We start from the raw sequence: 20,365 nt of genomic DNA, 5'->3' as shown, positions 1-20,365 counted from the left end.
TATGGTCAGAAATACAAGTTTATTGTCCTGTTCCAGGCTGTGTTGATCAGATTCAGGACTAATCAACAGGTACCCACAAGCAGCCCTAATGTCATTAGCTTATATTTCTCTCTCCTCTCTTCCCCTCCCAACTTTGCTTTCCCTTTTGACTCCTGTTTTGCTCGTTTCACACCTGTATTTGCTATTTATATGAATATGTTGATAAGTGTAGCCTTCCTGAGCAACTTTGCTAAGACAGCAATCCTATTTCACTGTCTTTCAATATCCTTCACCCATGGGGAGTTCCTGACAAGCCTCTTTCACTCTCTGTAATGTCCAGCAGTTTCTCGTGTTTTTATCCTATTAGTGTAACCTTGGGTCATGGATAGCCACCTGCCTGCATACCTTAACACTTCTCCACTTAAAGGTAATATCGAAAGGAACTGCCCATTCCCTCTCTCTCCGAGTGCCTAACTGGGTCTCCTGTGGTGCCTCCCTATATGAATTGCTCCCATTGGGGTGGGAGACTGACTCTACTGGTCATTAACCATGAGTGTGCAAGGAGCTGCAGTCTGACCTCCTGACATGGATGGCATCACCATGACCTTTTAGAGGCAGTACAGCATGTACGCGCTAAAGCACTGTCAATTACACTTCCTTAAGAGTAATAGTCCATGCAGAAAGTTCTGGTTCTTTGGCTCTGATGTGCACTCCATATCTCCCCAGCCACAGAGCCATGGGATACTGAGAGCTGGGTGCAATGCTTTTGTTATCTCATGGGATCATGCAGCTAGAGTGAGTCCTCATTTTGCCTGTAGGCTCAGGTCCCTGAGATATTGCAGATGTGATCTGGCTCCTGCAGGCCTGGGCAGTCCTCTTTGGTAGTCCTTTCTGCGAGCAGGTCTGTGTTGATTGTCAAGTGACCCTGCAGTGTAGAAAGCCAGAGCAAGGCCACTTCTTGATTATTAAATTCAGTTTCAGTTCAATGCAGTTTGCACATCAGCTGGTGTTAAGTATTTGCATGCAAGTCCTTGGGCCTTTGCTGTTCCATTTTTTCAGACAATGCCTGTGCTACTTTCCCAGCACACTCAACCACTTAGAGTAAATCATTGTCTGCGCCTGGCTCGGAGGTTGTATGCTGAGGTGAGGAATACACTTTGCCTCCAGAAGTTTCCTAAACCTCCCCTCCTCTTTTCCTCCTTTGATTAGTCCCAAACCAGAGACAGGGATCAGATATGCACTTGTGCTCACCCAGATGGGCTGGATGCAGTTTGGGTAAACAGATCAGGACAAGCCCTGGGTGAATCCAAGCGTGATTCTGAAATCTGTTGAGGTGGCATTCAGTACCACTGGGGCCTCTGAGTGTGTTTGCCAGCACCATTTTGCTTTTTCCCATTTCTCTTCTGTTTGCTGCATGATAAATTCTCCAAAGGTATCTGTGGTGAAGATGAATGATTTCCCCTGGTGATGCCCACACCATTACAATCAAATATTAGTTGACCTTGAACTACCCCTTTGTAGTCCCAGTGGCTGCCCCTAGACTATGCACCTCCCAGGTTTGTAGGACCCCTTCATGGTATCATTAGGAATTATGCAGAGTCTAGACTCTGCTATGGCACTGATGTTGAGTAAAAGCCCATCATCTTTTATGTACCAAACCCAGTCCTTTTGGTCTCCTGCTGCTAGCAACTTTCCCCACTTTGTTATAAGGCTTCTATTTTAAACCATGTTATTGTTGAAACCTCTATTTCATTATCTGCTGTTTCCCACACTATCTCCTGCAGTTGCCCTGGGGGATGGCGTAGGAATCTCCTCTTAGAATTGGACTTTCCTAATGGGATCCATGGGGAGCTTGGTAGCGGCTGGGTGGGGCCCAGTTGCCATTCCTGGTTGGCTTGTTGGGGAGCCCTGAGCACAGGAATGAGCAATGATCCTGTCTCCCCAGGTACACATCCTCTTACGTAAAGGATGAAGCCTGAAAAAAGGCTCATTCTCACCCACCAGCCAACCTGAAGGTTCCCCCATGCCACCAAGCTACCAATCTCTGTTTTCACTGTGGCCTGTTCTTGACTTCTTTGGTTCCATATGCTGGGCCTGATGCCTTGTAGTGGTTTTCTTCTTCCTAAGGTTCATCCTGCTGGACTCCCTATGCCACGTCATTAACGAGGCAGATCCCCACCACGAGAACAGCAAGCACCTCCTTTGCCACATCTTCTGCCATAGAGCAGGACTGACTTTCCCCACCATAATTATGCATTCAGCCAATTTCTTTGGGTAAGATTTTATTTGAGAGAAGTGCTCACCAAGTGGTCTGACCATCAGTCACAGTGTAGATCAATTGGCCCAGTTTTATCCACTACCAGCAAGGACCTGCCCATCCTATTTTGGAGAAGGACCAGTACCCCAGAGCACAGCATATGTGTTGGTCTCTTGGTCTCTTGCATTAAACTTGGTATCAGGATTTCACTTTATGAAGTCCTAATGGGAAGAGAGATGGAGGGATGTGAGGTGACCTGCTCTTTCCTGCCAGCCGATCTCTTCCTTCACTCACCGTTGCAGGTATTACCTGGGCAACTGAAACAGAGGAGTTGCTGGAGCATATGTAGAAATTGGCAGCACATAACCATCACGTACTATCATCCTGCATGACAGTGTGGTATCATCTAACATATGAGCTTGGTGGAGCTGCTGCGAAAACTTAGACTCAGCTGGCATAAAGGAACCCAGAAAGCCTAACTCAGTTTTAGACTTCTAATACATCAAATATCTTACATTTAAGATACATCCTACTATCTTTGGCTTCCAAATAAACAAACAAGAACGCGTATAATTATTTCCAAGTGAACTTGTCTGTCAATGTGTGCAGTTGCAGAGGTCACAACACGAGGTGAGGTGTGAGGCACTGCTACATTACGGAGTAATGCTACATTACATCTGAAAAGTTAGGTCCTAAGGACTGCTGATGACACATGCCTCTCTTAGGGGTGAGAGAAAAGAGGGAGCCCTGCAATGGGAAGGGGGTTTGCTTAGCCTCTTTCACAAAAGGCAGGATGTGGCAACAGGCAGTCTTGGATATTGCTCCCTTTTCCTTTCTCTTTGGCAGGGGGAACCCACCTACCCGCATATTTAATTCAGCTGTTTCAACAATAAGCACACATCATTTTCTCTCAGTTCTGCTTGGAGTCCTGAATCTCTGTTGCTTTCCTGGAGAGCAATACAGCCTTGCTATTGTCCTTCGAAGGGCTTCTTTGACCTCCTTGTTCCTCAGGCTGTAAATCATAGGGTTCAGCATGGGAATTACCAGGGTATAAAACACAGAGATGATCTTGTCATGCTCCACAGTGTATTTTGAACTGGGCCTTAAGTACATGAAGGAGCCTGTCCCATAGAACACAGTAACAGCAGTCACATGGGAAGCACAGGTGGAGAAAGCTTTGTGTCTGCCTTTGTCAGATTTAATCTTGTGGATGGTGACCCCGATGCATATGTAGGAGATGACAATGAGGAGGATAGTGGAGGTGACAAGCACAGTAGAACAGGTGAAATGGACAAGATGAGTGAGGTAAGTGTCAGAGCAGGAGAGTTTGAGGATGGGGGGCACATCACAGAAGAAATGGTTGATGATGTTGGAATTGCAGAAGGACAAGCGGAATATAAATGTCGTCTGAACAGTTGCATTCACACAGCTCATGAAGTAGGAGCCGCACACGAGGAATATGCAGAACCTCCTGGACATAATGACAGGGTAAAGCAAGGGGTTGCAGATGGCTATGAACCGGTCATACGCCATCACGGCCAGGAGGCAGCATTCTCCTGTCACTGCAATGCAGAACAGGTAGAGCTGAGCTGCACACGCTGTGTACGATATGGTTTTTGTCTCTGCCACAAAGGTCATCAGAGTGCTGGGTATAATGATGGTGGAGTAGCTGACATCTAAGAAGGAAAGGCTGCTGATGAAGAAGTACATGGGGGTGTGGAGCCTGGAGTTGATTCGGATGAGCACAATCATCCCTAGATTTCCCGCTACGGTGAACAGATAGATCAGTAGAAACACCATGAAGAGGAGGACTTGCAACCTCAGGTTGTCTGTGAAGCCCAACAAGATAAATTCCGTCACCACAGTGTGATTCCCTTCTGCCATCTATCATGGGTGAGAAAGCCAGGGTTACACTGAAGAAAACAAGACAAATGCAAGGTGACTGTCAGAATGCCAACACGGCTCTAGTCAAGTTGACTGAGGATTAAGGTTTAATTTTGCTTATATCTTCCTATTCATGTTTTTCAAGTTTTGAACTCAGAGTATCTCAGAGACATTTCCTGCCTTTCAAAAATATGTATTCTTTCTGTGTACTTTGAAGGAGCACAGGTTAACAAGTCACACCTGTTCCTGCAAACTTCACTACTTTTCCCTCCCCAAATGCTTGATTTAACCTCTACAGCAGTCATCTGCACTGCAGGCATCAGCTCCATAGTATTTGTTGCACCTCACCTATAGTAGATGTTCACTCAAAGATGACATGCCCTAGAAAAGCTTTTTTCCCATGTTGTTATAGACCCAGTCTAGATAATTAACTTTGTACATTGCTGAGACATAAACACATGTGAAACTAGGAAAATCTCTCAAACCCAAAAAAAGGAGCCAAAGAAGTCTGTAGCTTACCCCTGTGCCAGAATGATATTTTGGGGCAACTATGGTAAGTAGCAGGCAAAAGCTGGTGGCTTGGAAAAGCTGACCTAGAAGCATGAATGGCATTTCAGCTTGAAAAAGAGCAGGGCTTATGGTCTGCTGTTGCCTCTGTAAATCTGGAACTAACGTGAAAATTATAATCAGCTGGCTTCTCAAGCAGGTTCTGTTTCAGAAGTCTAGAAATAAGCTTTCTGTGCCCAGGAATAGAAAATTAGAAGAGACCTTGGCATAACTGATCTTGTCCACTTTTCTTTTTCCAAGGAAGAATGCACTGCACCAATGGGATTCCCAGAAACTTTTGCCTCATTTCTTCTTTAAACTCTCTAGTAGCACAGTTTTCACACAATCCCTAGCTATTTATGTTTCTTCTTAAAAAGTTAGTGATTATTAAGTTCTCTCCTAAATTTTAACCCAAATTTTCCCATTGCAATTTAACTGAAAACCCTTTTGTCCCACTCATTGTGGCACAAGAAACAATTTTTCCCCTTTCACTTTTTAGACATTTTTCCACCACTGGTTTTAACACAGTTTTCATGCTTTTGTTAGCATATAGCTTTTCCTAGACTGTGTCCAGTAAGGTGTTAGCTCATTTTGTAAGTTATTATCTTCAGTCAAAGAGTTTGTTCTCATAGCAATCATGCCACATGGAATCCCAGCGAAATGAGAAAGCTACTGCTTTGAAAGCTCCTAAAGCCAGCTCTCACAATCTGAAAAAAAATCAGAGGTTATTCTCAAGAATACCTGTATTGATAGATGGGGAGGAGGGGCAAGAAGGGAATTCACGCTTCCCTCATGCTATAAAGCAAAGGTATGAAATAGTTCATCTTCCGCATTCAGGCTTGTCAATAGAACTTGTATTTGCAGCCCACTATTCTTACCTTACCACTCACGTCTTAGCATGCTGGAGGTGTTAGTATTGCTTATACTGTCAACAAACTCTCCTGTAAAAGAAGCAGAGAAAGAGGAAGAAAATAATGCAGCTTTCACTGCAAGGTGCACAATCTCTATTGGCTCCAAATAAGAAGGAATTCCTGTTCTCTAAAACCAAAAGGGAAGACACAGTGCATCTTTAGCTGAACCAGGGACAGAGCTTACTTGTGGGAAAGTCTCCTGCTCCTTGTCAGAAAGGAGGCAATTTAGCAATTAACATGCACTTTCATATACTTATGCTCCATTTGGGTGTAGAATTCCTGGGTGGGCACAGCATCTGAACACAAGGCAAGGCACAGCGGGACAATTAACATGTCCTTTGTGCTCCCTGTGGAGAAAACCTGTCCTTTCTCCTTGTGCAATTATACAAATGGACTTTCTTCCTCACATTTTTAAAGAGAAATTTTTTCTTTTTCTTTTTTTTTCCCATGTGGTCCTCTGTGTTATTTTTCTTGTTTTCTTCTGCTATGTAGTAACCTAGGTCATCATGGACCAAAAAAAAAAAAAAAATCGTTTTCCACACTGGAGAGGGAAACACAGGGAACGAGAAAAGATGCTGCTCTTCAGTAGAGGAGAAGGCCCTTTCCCCAGACTGCTCTGAAGCAGAACGGTCATTTCAGCCACATCGACCTGTCTTGGTCTTCTGAGGCTCTAGGATATGCAGGGGTGAATTAAACCCCTGGAGAAGAGTGACATTTAGGCCTTGTTTTGCATTCTGGGAAGCTCCTTTCTCAAGCTGTGTGTTGACACCAGACGTGTGCTTCAGCCCATTCTGAAACATGCTAAAGACATAAGAAGCACAGATAGGAGTTGCTCCTTCAAATACTTTCTCTACACTTCTAACCTCTACACTGGCACCCCCAACATGTGAAATAGGGCAGTAAATTAATTCAAGGCACAAACTAATGTTCTTCTAAGAGGCTCCAGTTAAAACAACAACATATTTGCCAAGGTCTCTTCTTATTCACCAAGGGATATGTTTACGTGTAACCAAATCAAACGCTCTGGCTAGATAAGTCAGTGCTCAAGAAATAATCTTCGTACCTTCAGTCCAAGAGAAATAAGTCCCCAGCCCGTTCTGTTGCTTCATTTTTCTGCATCACTCAATATAATAGGACAATTGCCCAGCTAAAGCTGTTCAGACTTGGAGGGAGGAAAAATTATTGACACTTGAGATGAAAAGATCAAGTTTCCCATGGTTACATAGGTTCATAGATTCTGTGAGGGGAAAATTAATCAGCATAGATGGCAGAAAGGGACAAAGAGTGTATTTCTCTTAAACACGAAGTCCGTAGATTACACAATGAACCTACACAGTCTATTGTGAAGGTCACGGGATTAATATGCTGTCATCATACATGGAAGTACTAATGATATAGAGGAAAGCAGGAGTGAAGTTCTGCAGGCAAAGTTTAGGCTCATGGAAAGGCAGATGAAGACCTGGAAATTTTTGGTTACATTTTCTGAAGCGCTCTTAGCATTGTAAGGCATATTAAGGAGAGAGTGGAGAAACATCTATTTGAGCAGCTAAGATTATTGTGTGAGGAAAGCTTTAGCTTCCTTAAGGACTCGGTACAATTCTGTAATAAAGGCATCCTGTGCAAGAGGAGTAGATTTCATCTGAACTGGTAGGAAACCAAGCTGCTGGCAAATCCAAAAGGTGTGAAATGAGCTTTAAAAGTAAGGGGAAAACTAACAAATATGGAAGGTTGCATGGCTCCAGGGTAATGTTTCTAAGACTGAAGATATGAAACTTCTGTATCATGAAGTGAAGGCCAAGTCAGAAGATGGAAAATGAATGGAAAGCACTGAAGAAGGTTCCGACTAATACAAGAGGCTTAAGAAATAAAGTTTCCCCAAACTTGAATTTTGGGCCTAAAATGATGGCCTTGTTATGCAAGGTGTATTGGAAACTTGGTGGAAGGAAAACAGCTAGCTGGACATTATAATGCCAGGCTACACAATAGTAGTAAATAGTAGGAAATAGTAATAAAAATGAAAATAATCGATGATACTTGTGCTAAAATTAATGAAGGGACTTTTGGAAACAAATCTCTTTTGGTTTGTGCTTGTACATCAGTGATTACTATAGTGCCTACTGCTCAAGAGTAGGGTCTGAATGTATCTCCTCAAAAGTAGGGTGTATTTCCGGAAGAGATGATCTAATAGCTTCCCACCACTGTGTACACCTGTTTCTTCCCAGACGCATGCTTTCACCACTTACTTGCAGGGGGTGGGGAGCGGGGGAGGTCATGACAGGGAATGAGAGAGTTGGGGATAACCCTTAAAAGGCCCCTAAAATTAAGAGAGGAATTTTAACTTTGAAAGTGGGCAGGAGGAAATGGGCAGGGGTAATGAAAGAGGAAAAATGTCCTGTTGTCAGGGTTATATAGTGCTCTGTTTGACATCCCTTTGAAAGCTTTTGACTGGCCATCTGCCCAAAACAAGCAGTCTCCAGATACCTTTCCCCAGCTATCTCCTTGTTCATTCTTTGCATTCTCTCCCAGCCACTATTGTGGCCTGTCACTTCTAGAGGCATCTTCTTTTGGCATGTGTATTTTCCAGGCTATGGAAGGGTTGGTGGCCTCTTGCGAGGTGGATTCTTCAGCTTCCTGTTCATTCACACTTGGAAATTCCAGAGGAATTCCAGAGTTCCAGAGGACTGAAGCAGTGACTGTTTCTTATATTGAAGAAAAGCCATGAGCACCAAAGAGCCAAAAGCTTAGAGGTGACCTAGAAGTGTCTGAAAAAGGAAGGAAAATGGGTGTTTGAGTTAGCCTGCTCTTTTGAATACCAGAACCTGTTGGAGAAAATGGATACAGACACTATATTTACTGAGAAAACTGTTGCAAACGAGAAAAAAAAAAAAAGGCAAATCACTTCACATGAGTTAAACCAAAATCAGGATTGAAAATATTTATTAGTTTCTTAACAACACATCATTAACTGGTATTTGTTGAACTCCATGTTCAGGATCCATATCAGCAATACAACAGATAAACTGCAGTAATAAATTTCTACAAAGTGTCTGCAAATGCGTACCATCCCTAATCCCAAGACGTTCTAACCCTGTGCACACTCATGCGCACATGTAGTTAAATGTACCTACCAGCTCTCAAAGGACGTGTGGGTTACAAGCCCCCCAAATCTTCTTGAAGCGTGGGTGCCCCTGCTTGTCCACCCCTTCCGTGGAGAGCTGGGTGCTCTTGTTTTATGTGGAACTAACAGCACGTGGAAGCCCAACAGAAATTTCACACAATGCGGGAGGAAAGAAAAAAAGAAAAGGTAATTTTCTGTTGTTCTGCTGGAACAGCTTGGAGAACTGTTGACGTGTGAGAGTTTGCTCTAATGGACGGGAAGGGATGCTTCTGGAAGCCAAAGATGGGAGGCAAAAGAAAAGATAGGGGAAAAACAAAATGGCTTTCCTCTGGCAGTGAGCTGATGTAATTACAACCTTGGGAGATGTGGCTCAGTGCCTAATAGCAGGTGAAATGGGTCCAGCACAGGACATTACTGCTAACATATTGCAATGGCATTAGCAGTAGGAGGGGGTGGTACTTACAGTGACCTAGTCTAATGTATATATACTAACCTAAACTAAATAAAAGTTGTTTTGTTTAGTTTACTGTGACTCAGAATGTTGAAACAAAATACTGAAGACTTCTTTAAAATATAAATATTTATACATTTTAATTAAATACAACAATCCTTTAATATTTCTCTGTGTTGTCCTGACACAGTAAAATAATGGAAATTTTTGAAATAATGGAATCTCCTTTGAGGTCAAATTTTGCAGCCATGTTTTTCACTCGGTACAATGGACATCTACAGAAGTTTACATCTCTTAATATTACTATTTACTATTACTATAATTTCTACTGTGAGAGATCTATGGGAACACACAAAGGTGACATGATCACATGGACACAAGTGAAACCAGTTAAGCATAAAATGGGAATGAGGAAAATGAATGTTGCTTTATTTTTGTTTGGAAACCTAGAGTTAGGGGACATGAATCGTAGCTCAGCTTTATTAATTTACAAAGCCACCCCCATTCTGTGGTCAATGGATGCAGGTAGAAACCTCCACCAAAGAGGCATATGCCCTAACCTAAGAGAGGTGGCTGAGGAAAGTGGGACGAATTACCTTCTCGGGATGCCACTTCCTCCTTCCATTTCCTTTCCAGGGAAAGCTAGACAGCTTGACCTGGGCATCCAACTGGATGAAGTAGTATAGATCAGAAGACACTTTGTCCTATGAAAGTCAGGTAGCTATTCACTTATTTAAACCAGTGGTGCAACTTCTTGATGATAATTCAGTATACCGTCCTTCTTACATTGTTAGTCTTCAGAGTTCGTATTCCCAACAGGGCAGGTCATGATGGTTGGGGTTACACTCCCATGTTAAGACCAGGCTCCTGCCTCACCCCTGCAGCTGGCTGGTAAGTTTCTGTGGAGCAGTTCCCCACAGAATTATCCTATACACAAGACTGACTCTTTCAGTACAAAATTCTCCGTTAGTTTGACATTTCCTTTTCTGGCTTGGGTGACCTCAGAAAGGTGTTAAGTTTCCAGCCCTTAACCTCAAAGACACTTAGTAATAGCAGCTACCATTTCATCTAGTTTGAACTGAGCTAACAGGAAGGTTTTCACCTAGGGTCCTTATTTCTCCTGCTATATATTTCCTGCACAGCATAGCTGCATGTTCGACAGCTGGGTAGAGGGTTAGCTGGGGCTGTAGAGATCTGGGGCAACTCCGTGGGAAGCAACCTGGAAACCAGTTCTCACTTCACTGCCTGGTATCTTCTGGAGAAGGCAAGTGGTGGCTGAAAATATCCTGTTCTGATTTTCCCTCTACTGACTTCCAAAAAGTTATATCCCAAGAAAAGTAAATAAGCAGCATCCCATCTTATTGAGGTTCCTAGCTGCTGACTCAAAAACATGGACGTCTTCCACAGGAGACAAGTTATACTCTCTGAATTTTTCTCCCACTTTTATACATTTCCAGATTTGTCCCATAAGATGATTTTACTTAGTAATAATTGTTTTTGCTATTGTCCTCCTCAGAGCATCCTTCATCTCCTTGTTCCTCAGGCTGTAGATCAGGGGATTCAACATAGGGACTATCGGTGTGTAAAACACAGACACCACTTTGTATTGATCAGCTGAGCTGCTGGACATGGGTCTTAAGTAGATAAAGAAGAGACTCCCGTAGAAGAGGGTGACAGATGACAGGTGGGAGGCACAGGTGGAAAAGGTTTTCCACCTGTCTCGGGCACAGCGAATCCGCAGAATGGACATGATGATATACAGATAAGAGATGAGGATGGCTAAAACAGTGCTCAACCCTGCTACTGCAGAAAAGACCACGTGCACCATGTGAGCAAAGCGTGTATCAGAGCAGGAGAGTTTCTGCAAGGGAGGAATGTCACAAAAGAAGTGATTGATGACATTGGGGCCACAGAAGGACAGGCTGAACAAAGAAGCTGTGTGGGCAACCGCATTAATGCAGCCGCATAAGTACGATGCAGAAACCAACTGAACACAGAGTTTTCTGGATATAAGGACTGCGTACCGCAGTGGCTCACAAACAGATATGAACCGATCGTATGCCATCACAGCCAGGAGCAAAACCTCAGCGTTTATGGAAAAAGAGTGAAGAAAAAACTGCGTGACACAACCAGCAAATGAAATTACTTTCTTCTCTGCTAACAGATTCACCATCGTCTTGGGGGCAATCACAGAGGAGTAAGTGATATCAACAAAGGACAAGTTACAGAGGAAAAAGCACATGGGGATGTGCAGGCGAGGCTCAATTCTGATTAACGTGATGATGGTGAGATTTCCCAGCAGGCTCACAGTGTAGATAAGGAGCAACAGCACAAAGAGGAAGGCTTGCAACTGAGGGTTGTCTGTGAAGCCTTGGAGAGTGAATTCAGACACCCCAGTAAGATTTCCTTTCACCATTTGTTCCAGCTGCACTTTCTGATGCTGAAGGGGATAGAATACATACAATTAACAAAACAACAAAGAAAATCCCTAGCCACAGAAAGCTACAAAATAAAGAAACAATAACCCCAAACCAAGGTAAAGCTTAGTTTTTTCAGATCAGTTAAATGAATAAGAAACTGTGAGATCTCTTGTAATTTTAACATTTCTTAATAGGGGTACACTGAAGTTTGAGTCTGTGAATTATTCCCATGTTCTTCGGGTGGAATTCATGTGACCAGATAAAGATATCTACAGCTGCATATTCCTCTACATTTACTCTGTTATCAAGGGAAATGAATGAGCACTTTCAGAAAGCAGTTAGTTTCATCCAGGAGCAGATATTTAAAAGAGGTCCGAAGACTCCTATTGTTCATTGCCTAAGACCTTCCAGCCGTTTATAAAGCAAGTATATGGTGAGAGCTCAGAATAAAATGATTATAAAGTAAGTACTTACATCTGGAAAGAAAGATTAGCTGACATAATCAAGTATAAACCAGAAGATCAGTTCTTAGCAGTTTCTACAGGTTTGCGGTCATGAAGGAATCTCACAAGCACAATTACTGAGAGTTACTGAGAAGGAGTCAGCATATAAGAACAACTGTTTCTAAGGGAAAATGGCTACCTAGAGAGGACAGAAAAAAAGGTATGCACACCAGCAAATTGAAGTGACTGCAGATTTAGAAGATGCTGACCTTGTAAAAACAGGATGATTAATAAGCAGTGATATTTTGGGCCATTAACACCACCTTGTTCAGAGCTGGAAGCTATATGGCCTTTCTGAAATTCTCCCAGAACTCTAGCACTTTCCTAAGCAATATTTTTCTTAGGAACCGCACATGTTTGTCATTAAAAACCCACTCAAATATCACTTTTGCTTACAATTTCTAGCTTAACCCAAACAACATCACTCTCATTTCCGAAGAATCATAAACACAAATTTGTTTACCTAATTAGGGGCTCTGAATCAAAAATACGTTATTCAGAAGAAAGCAGCCCTGAAGGTATGGTTGAGATGGCCAAGGTCGATGTGGGCCCTTCCACAATCAAAAGATAGAATTCAGCCTGTGTTTGGGTTTTTTTTAGATTTGCTGACTATTATCTCATTTATTTCATTATTTTCATTTCCTCTGAGAATGAGCTTGAGCAATAATTAAAGTGAAATCACCACTTTCTTGCTACATGATTTTCACCTCAGAAATAGCTAGATGTTTTCGTTCTCCTTGCTCTGTTAATTCCTCATGCTTACCTTCCATCAATGCTGAAAGCAGAGGACATTATTTGCTCATCAGAGACAAACCATTGCAGGAAGGTTCCGTAGAGGTGGCAATAAGCAAATTCCTGCTAGCCCTTTACGGTCAGCAATGAAATGCTTTGATAGTAGCAAGTGTAGCTCCAACATGACTGGTAAGTCATTTCCTTGGAGCCAGGTGGTTTCCACTTCAAACTACAGGCGTGTTCTGAAATATGAGTGGCATTTATTTGTATCGCATTGCCAGTGCATATTGGCACTGTACCCTTGAGACCTTTCATGAAGCTGTCTGTGGTGTACTGTTGAAAATTACATCCTACCTTCTTTCTGCATAAGCAAGCCTTTTCTCTCTAGGGCTTTGTACTGGGAATAGCTCTCTCATACAAAATCTGCTTTTGAGTATTTAAAATAAATTACATTGAAATGAAGGTACTACTGTCTTCAGAAGCCTTAATATTTGTAAACAGTGCTACTGCTTCAATTCTTCTCCTTCTTGCTCTTTTTCCTCTTCACATTATAAGAAAACACACAGTAGTCTAGCTTATTAATGAACAGTGAGGCAAATCTTCTGTCAGTGTCACCTTGCACATTTCTGCTGCTTTCGTGGACCTGTTCCAAATGACAGCTCCTACAGACGTAACCTGGTAGCCCTCACAGTGACCTGAACCCTGGGAAACTGTGGTTTGGCTTTGGTCTTTAGTAGTTGCACCCTTTTCTCTGTGAAATACTTTACAAGGAGAGCAACCAAACAAATAAAACAAGAGGGAAATTGTGGATGTCACTGAATACACATTTTGAAACAGATTCTTTTGTTCTGGTAGAGGGATTTGGGAACCTTCATTTCAAGGATTAATGCTGAATGAGATGCTTCACTCATTTCAGTCTTTGCTGCATAGTGGGAAACTTGGCCATAGTAAGAGAGAGTTCTCTAGTTTGAAATGAATGAATGTGAGATTAAAAATCAAAGATGAGTGTGTACATTTTTGCCTGCTGGTGCTTTGGGGAAGATCCTTTCTGAACTCCACATGCCCGATTCAAGGACTATCCTTAAGATGTACTTCAGTTGTGGGAATACTGAAGCATGAATGGAAGCTGTATTTTGGGGCCCTTGCAGTGGTGTTCCCCTTAGCAAGCTAGGCTTTTAGATGGGAACACCTTCCATTTCTCTAATCCATGATGCCACTTCCATATGTTTCTGTGCACAGCATTTTGCAAGATAACCAAGAACATGCTCAGTGGTATAAGGGAAGAGAGAACAAATGACTAGACTGTGCGGCCAAAAAACGCCATTGTTCTGAGACGGACCCTGTTCTGGTGTGGTAACCGAAAGGATGGCGAGGCTTTCTGTTTAAGATGAAGTTTTGAAAGTTTTGCTCGGAAAGCTTTGAAAATGGTTATCCACCTTGGGGCTTTCCCAGGCAGACACTTCCTGGACCTTATGGAGTTCAGGATCAAGGTAGCTGTCAAAATTTGAGCAAGAGATTCCTGGAATATATTTGCTAAGAAAAAAGGAAAAGTGTGGAATAAGATCACTGAGCCTTATAAAAGGGTTTGCTTATCTGCTCTGCTACATAATTGAAGCTTAGAATTTGGTTCTGACCATTCTCCAGGAAATCTTGGGCAACTTAGTGCCCAGCTCAGTGGTGGCATGTCACACCTTGTGCTTCTGGAGAAGGAAAAAGAAGAAGAAAGCATTTAGTATTGGGGATTAATCTAACCAAATTTTAGGAGAGTCAAATTCAGTTTCTCTAAATTCAGACGTGGGATTCAGCTGCAGAGTCATACACATAATTCCCTGTATCAGCAGTATCAATGCCTCTATGTGTTCTGGGTATCTAGGTTCCCATTGTATTCCATGGACATTTAGCCAACAGTACTACTGAAGTCAATAGGACAAATTCTCTCACCCAAAAGTAGACATTTACATGTGCTCATCAGAACACCCTGAACTCTACAGACTGTTCTTCTTAGGTTCCCACAGGATCTAGATGCCATAATCCCTAAGCCCCATGTCAGATATGTACGTGTGGAATTGTGTGCCACTGCAGGCGTCTACATCATAGAGAGCCACACATCAACCAGTTGCCTGGGATTCTTTTGGGTAATGGTTCATCTTACTCCAGAGGAGACATATTTTTAGATGAATTACTATATTTTCTTGACTAGACCTCTACTGACCACTCCTTGGAAGAAGCGTTTTAGTCTCTCTTTAGACGCCTATGAAGTTCAGAGGGATGAATCCTACACCACGTGTGTTTCTAACGGGGTCAGTAGTCACTTCAAATGGAGGTGTGTTCAGATGAGTCATTCTCATGACAAAACACGTGTGTGAGATAGGTAATACAAGGTGTCCTCTGGAGGGGTCTATATTTCACTGTTGATTCCAAGAGGAGCCCAAACAGTTTGTTGGGTTTTTTTTTTAATAGTTACATAACTTTACATGTAGCCTTGCTCTTTGCTGCAAAAGTCAGCAACATCCTTGGAGCAATAACAGCAGAGTAGCTGACATCTAAGAGGGGCAGGTTGCTAAGAAGGAAGTACATGGGAGCATGCAGCTGAGACTCAGTCTTGATTAATAGCACCATCTCAAGGTTTCCCACCAGAATCAGTAACTAAATGAAAGAAAGACCCACAATTAGCATAACCAGTGTGTTAAAGGATGTTAGAGAGTCACTGCCCCGGCAGGCTCTGAGTACCAGGGATCGCTCATGCCTGGCCGCTGGAGCCCAGCCCAGTGAGCCTGGGGACCTGCAAGTCTTTCTGTCCCAGGATGATGGAGACAGCTGCTGCTCTCCCATTTGCAGGTTCAATCCATAGCAAGGCTGAGCCCTCTGTCCCTCTTGCTCGACAGCTAGTCCACCTTGGAATTTGCTGGAGAATCACACCCCAGTGCATACCAGGTTAGGGGAAAACACAAAAACACTGTGGCCCCCCCCTCAGCAGCTGGTGCCCAGGCACATGGGTGCTATGAAATGTGGTCCGGCACCAGCCATTGACACTGAGGCCCTCACTCTACTCACCCCTTTCTCCCCCCAGATGGCCTGCACGATACATGGGCAATAGGAGCCCTGAGCACCTGAGGCCCTCTCTCACCTCAGCTACTGGCACCACAGTCATGGGGGCCACCACCGCCTCAGATCTGACTCCAATTGCTGGCCCCAAATTCACTCCCTCAGATCTCTCCAGTTGCTGGTGCCTAGACCTCACAGCACTCACACACGGGGTACAGAGTGAACTGCCATGGAAAGACAGTTAAGAGAATTTAACAGAAAGATAGGATAGACTGTGGTGATGAGCCACAGGGCTCGGTCACACAAGCATAATGACTAGCTACTGCTTACATATGAACAGCCCCTTTTACAGCCCTCCTCCCTATTCCCCCTCTTTGTTCGTCCCTGATCCCCTGCCTCACACACGGCTTAGTCAGTTCTGCATGGTTCCACAACCCTCCATGAACAACCCAAAATCCTCAGTACAAAGTCCAGGTTATCCCTCTCCAAAACTATGCCAGTAGTTTCTTAATGGCCAATTAAGTAGAGACTGGAGACTTTTGGTCTTTGTCATTGTCTCTTATCCCTTGCCTATCAGGTTCAGGTCTCTGTGTTTTTTTATCACTTCCCCCTCTGTCCTTGATCAGATAACCTTAATGAGTCAGATGCTCTGAAAATTCACAAACCCTTACCTTGTCTCCTGTGAGCTGCTGCCTATTCCATTGTCTATTAGGCAAGGGCTTTCAAACAGATTGGATTTGGATACCGGCAAAGGAACTCCTTCAGAAACCTCGCAGTGCAGCTCAGAGGTAATTATTCTTTGGCTCTCCTTGCATATCTAGAGATTCTCAGAGAAGTAAGCGCAACCTCTGGAAAGTGCTGGGGAGGAAAACTGCTTCCCCAGACAGTGGCATTTTTGCTGTGCTCGGGCGCCCCATCGCTCTCCTGCCCTGCTTGCAACCCCATGGGTCCCAAACACCTGCCACAGCACTTGCAGCCTATCCCAATGCCCTGTCTGCCCCCGGCGCCCCCGCTGTTGTTATTCCATACATACTGTGTATATGTACATATGTACATAATCTGTTGATACCAGTGTGTTCATTGTATTGTTTTAAAGGCTCGCGTCTGGCATTGTAACACAAGAAATCGGCTTGGGGCAATGGTAACTCCCTTGCCAGGCTTGCTTACCTGGATCGGCAGCGGTAATGGGCCTTCTTCCCAACGGAGAGCTGCCAGAGGCTGGTCACAGCCTGCCCTTCTGAGCGCAGATCCAAAAGCTGCCCTGGCAGATGGCCGTTGGCAGACGTCCGTCGCAGAGCAAGCGGCCATGGGAGCGTCGTCTTTCTTTTCCTGCTTCTGCCTACTGCAAACAGAAATCAAGCAAAGAGCAGGCAAGAAAATCAGGAGGAGAGAGCGCTTCTGCCCTTCCCCTTTGTGCAGTGCAGTGCTGTGCAATGCAGCAGCAAGATCCGAGAGTGAACAGCTGAAGGCACCACACACACTTTACCCCGGACTTTGGAGAAACTCCAAGGCAGCTAAGCGCTTACAAAGGAAACAACCACCCGAGCTGTAAAACTGTGAGCATCCCTCAAGGGACACAGCCTTTGCTGATCTGGTTTTACATTTGACTCACTGTGTTCTCTCAGAGAGGGCTGCTGCCCAGGCGCTCCTGCTCCTCTGCATCTTCTACCCTTTCACTTGAAAAGCCCTCCCTCCTGCTCTCTCTCCTTGCTGCTAGCACTGGTGTTGAATGGTAGTGCTCTGAGTAGGGCTGCTGCTTGCCTAGGTGCTTGCCCAGCACTCCCTGGCAGGGCAGCGCTACCCAATGCAGTGCACTTGCCCCAGATGACGGGAGCATCAGTGCAGCCCTCTGTGGCTTCAAGAGGTTCAGAAACCTCTTAGCCTGGGATTTGCACCTGCATCTTAGGGAGGAGAGTGTGCTGGGAACTGACAAGGATGGACTTGGTGGTGTGGCTGTGTGTTTCCTTCCCTTCGGAACGAGCAGAAGAAGAGGATGGTGAGCATAATCAGGGTGAAGAGCCTGCCTGTTTGGAGGTGCTGGGAGCTGCACTTGCCTTTGAGGAAGAGGGTGAGGCTGAATACCAGCATGAGGGGCATGCAGAAGAGGAAGTCCAGGACTCCAGTGGTGATGAGGAGTCTGTGGCAGTTGCTAGAGGGGCGAACAGTCCAAGAAAAATACCCCAGCATGTTCAGCAGCGGCGAGAGGCTCCAGAGCAGGCCGGAGATGATGCCGGACAAGTGCTTTGGGCGATGGCTTCGGCACCAGATGGGACAGAGGACAGACGGGCACCTCTCAATGCTGATGGCTGTCAAGAGATACAAGCCAGTCCCGTATGTGAAAAGATCCAGGAAGAGGACTATCCCAAACTGCACTCCCACATTGAACTCCATCAGGCACTGAACTGTTTCGATGGCAATGCAGAGCAGGTAGCCAAAGTCAGCGGCAGCCACGTTCAGGATGTAGACAGTGAAGCGGTTCCTCCGGATGCGGAAGCCGAGGTACCACAGAACCGTGCCATTTCCCAACATGCCACAGGCAGAGCTGATGAGGCAGAAGCTCTCCATGAACTTGAGGAGAGCATATGACGGCCCTGCCTTTTGCACAGTCCCACCGTAATTAGTCCCTTCAGCCAGGCTTGAACTGCTTTGAAAGGAGAGTATTATGAACTGATCAGTCACTATGAAATAACCAAAATGGAGAAAGTTTCTTCTTCTCTCTGTTTCTGCAAGAGACAGAGGGGAATTTAGTGACTGATACACTGCTTTTATACTTACAGCCTTGTGGCCTGGGACAGCTATCGCTCACGGAGTATGCATGGTTGATATCTGGGAAGGTAACAGCAAGATGCTACATATTGAGGAGAAGGCAAAATCATGCAGAAATTTGGAGAGGTTGAAGCAGGAAGACAGGGTGAGGCAGTTCAACAGAGTAAAAATGAGAAGCAGAAACATTGCTACTTATAGAGAGGGAGGAGCAGGAGATGAGGAGGGGGTAACTCTACGCAGTGATCGAGTGTGTGTGTGGATGTCTGTGAGAGAGGACATGAAGATGGAACAGCAGAGACAGAGAACATCCCAAAGCATTAATGATGGCAAGGAAATGCTGAACCTATCCCAGAAATGCTTACCTTCCTGCCCCAGTGCATCAGAATTGACTGCTCAGAGAAGCTGGGACCTGGCATCAGCTCTAGTGTCTTTCTCTTGGTTTCTGATTCATCCCATGGATCTTCTGGGAAACAGTTTCTGTGAAAAAGACAAGGAAGTTCTTTCAGCCTGCAGATTCAGTTTCTGTCTCCTGTGGTGTAATGAAGCAGGTGTTGTCAGGAAGGAGTGTTTTCACTGTACTGAGGAGGCTGCGATGAAGTCAGCGGCAGATGAGAATGGGGCTCTCTCATGTTGTGAGGCAGTTTCCTATTTCTGCTCTACTTCTCTGGTTGCTTTTACAGTAGGTGGGGAGAAAATTACCTGCCAGGGATTCCATTCCCAGGGATGCTGTGGGATTTTGCATGCATCTGTGAAAGGCTCTTGGTGCGTTCGTACTCTGGCCAAATGCTGTTATAAAGGAGATGTACAAATGAGCAGTCAGTAGAGATTGCGGGAAGTTTTCAGAGTAACTGTATTCCGTTTTGTTTTTTCTTTCTTGGAATATGAGAATCAGCTGGAATGGGATGATTCCAGAGGAGGATGTCCCTTCTTCCAATGTTTCCTTCAAAAATCACTTCCTGTGCAATGTCTCACCCCAGATCCTGCCAAGACCCCCAAAAGAGAAAGGGCTTGTCTGCTGTGCGTGGAGTGGGAAAGGGAGATCAGACATTGAGGCCTTCACAGCCTGGGTGCTAGGCATCAATAAGCCTCTTTGGGCATTGTCAGCCTTTGCCTGCCTCCCCTGAATGCTTCTGGGCCTCCCTTTGACAACATGTGTAAAAAGGTGCCTATTTCTTTCTCCTGCAGATAGGAGGAGTCTCCCCAAACTGCACAGGGCTCTAACAGCATTTGATGACTCGTCGTTCACCTCTGGCCCCAGAGAATTAGAGTATTTTAGCAGCTTGACCTGAAAGGGACTTTAGAAAAACAGTAAACACAGCGATTTATTCGCAGTAATACAACAGAAACCCTGCAGACAAGAAGTATGCTTGTTGTGTGCCACTTACTTACAAAATGAAGAGGAAGAAAAGAGTTTTAACAGTGTGATTGTGCAAGCTTCAAAATGGGCAGGTGTTGGCTCCAGAGGGACAAATCTCACTCAGACTTCGGGTATCATGTAGTGAAGAAGCAAAGGTCTCTCTCTCTGCCTCTACAGTCAGGAATTGTCTTTGATTAGACAAATTAGACCTATTTTGTGATATTGTGACTTTTGTTTGCTACTTTTGTTTGATGTTTGAGGTAGGCTGAGGTGAGGGAGAGAAGAGGGTTGACTGCAGTAGGAGCTCTTGGAGTTGAGAAGGGGGTAGCTGTGGGAAAGGAAGGGTGGGGATAACTACTGAGGGCAGAGGCTTGGGAAAGGGAAGCAAATCAAGTC

At 44.4% G+C, this 20,365-nt stretch overlaps 2 protein-coding genes across 2 annotated transcripts; both read right to left on the bottom strand.

Moving 5' to 3' along the window:
• Window positions 1–3,136: 3,136 nt before the first annotated feature.
• Window positions 3,137–4,120, bottom strand: LOC136991796 (olfactory receptor 5J3-like). The gene has a single exon (XM_067295251.1). It carries the CDS (start codon window positions 4,118–4,120, stop codon window positions 3,137–3,139), a length of 984 nt encoding a protein of 327 aa, XP_067151352.1.
• A 6,503-nt stretch (window positions 4,121–10,623) lies between these two features.
• On the bottom strand, window positions 10,624–11,565 carry LOC136991906 (olfactory receptor 5J3-like). Its single transcript, XM_067295400.1, has one exon. It carries the CDS (start codon window positions 11,560–11,562, stop codon window positions 10,624–10,626), a length of 939 nt encoding a protein of 312 aa, XP_067151501.1. The 5' UTR covers window positions 11,563–11,565.
• Between the last annotated feature and the right edge of the window lie 8,800 nt (window positions 11,566–20,365).

Source organism: Apteryx mantelli, chromosome 4 (assembly GCF_036417845.1).
Source record: "Apteryx mantelli isolate bAptMan1 chromosome 4, bAptMan1.hap1, whole genome shotgun sequence".
Lineage (NCBI taxonomy): Eukaryota > Metazoa > Chordata > Aves > Apterygiformes > Apterygidae > Apteryx > Apteryx mantelli.
This window is presented reverse-complemented; position numbering and strand designations above follow the sequence as displayed.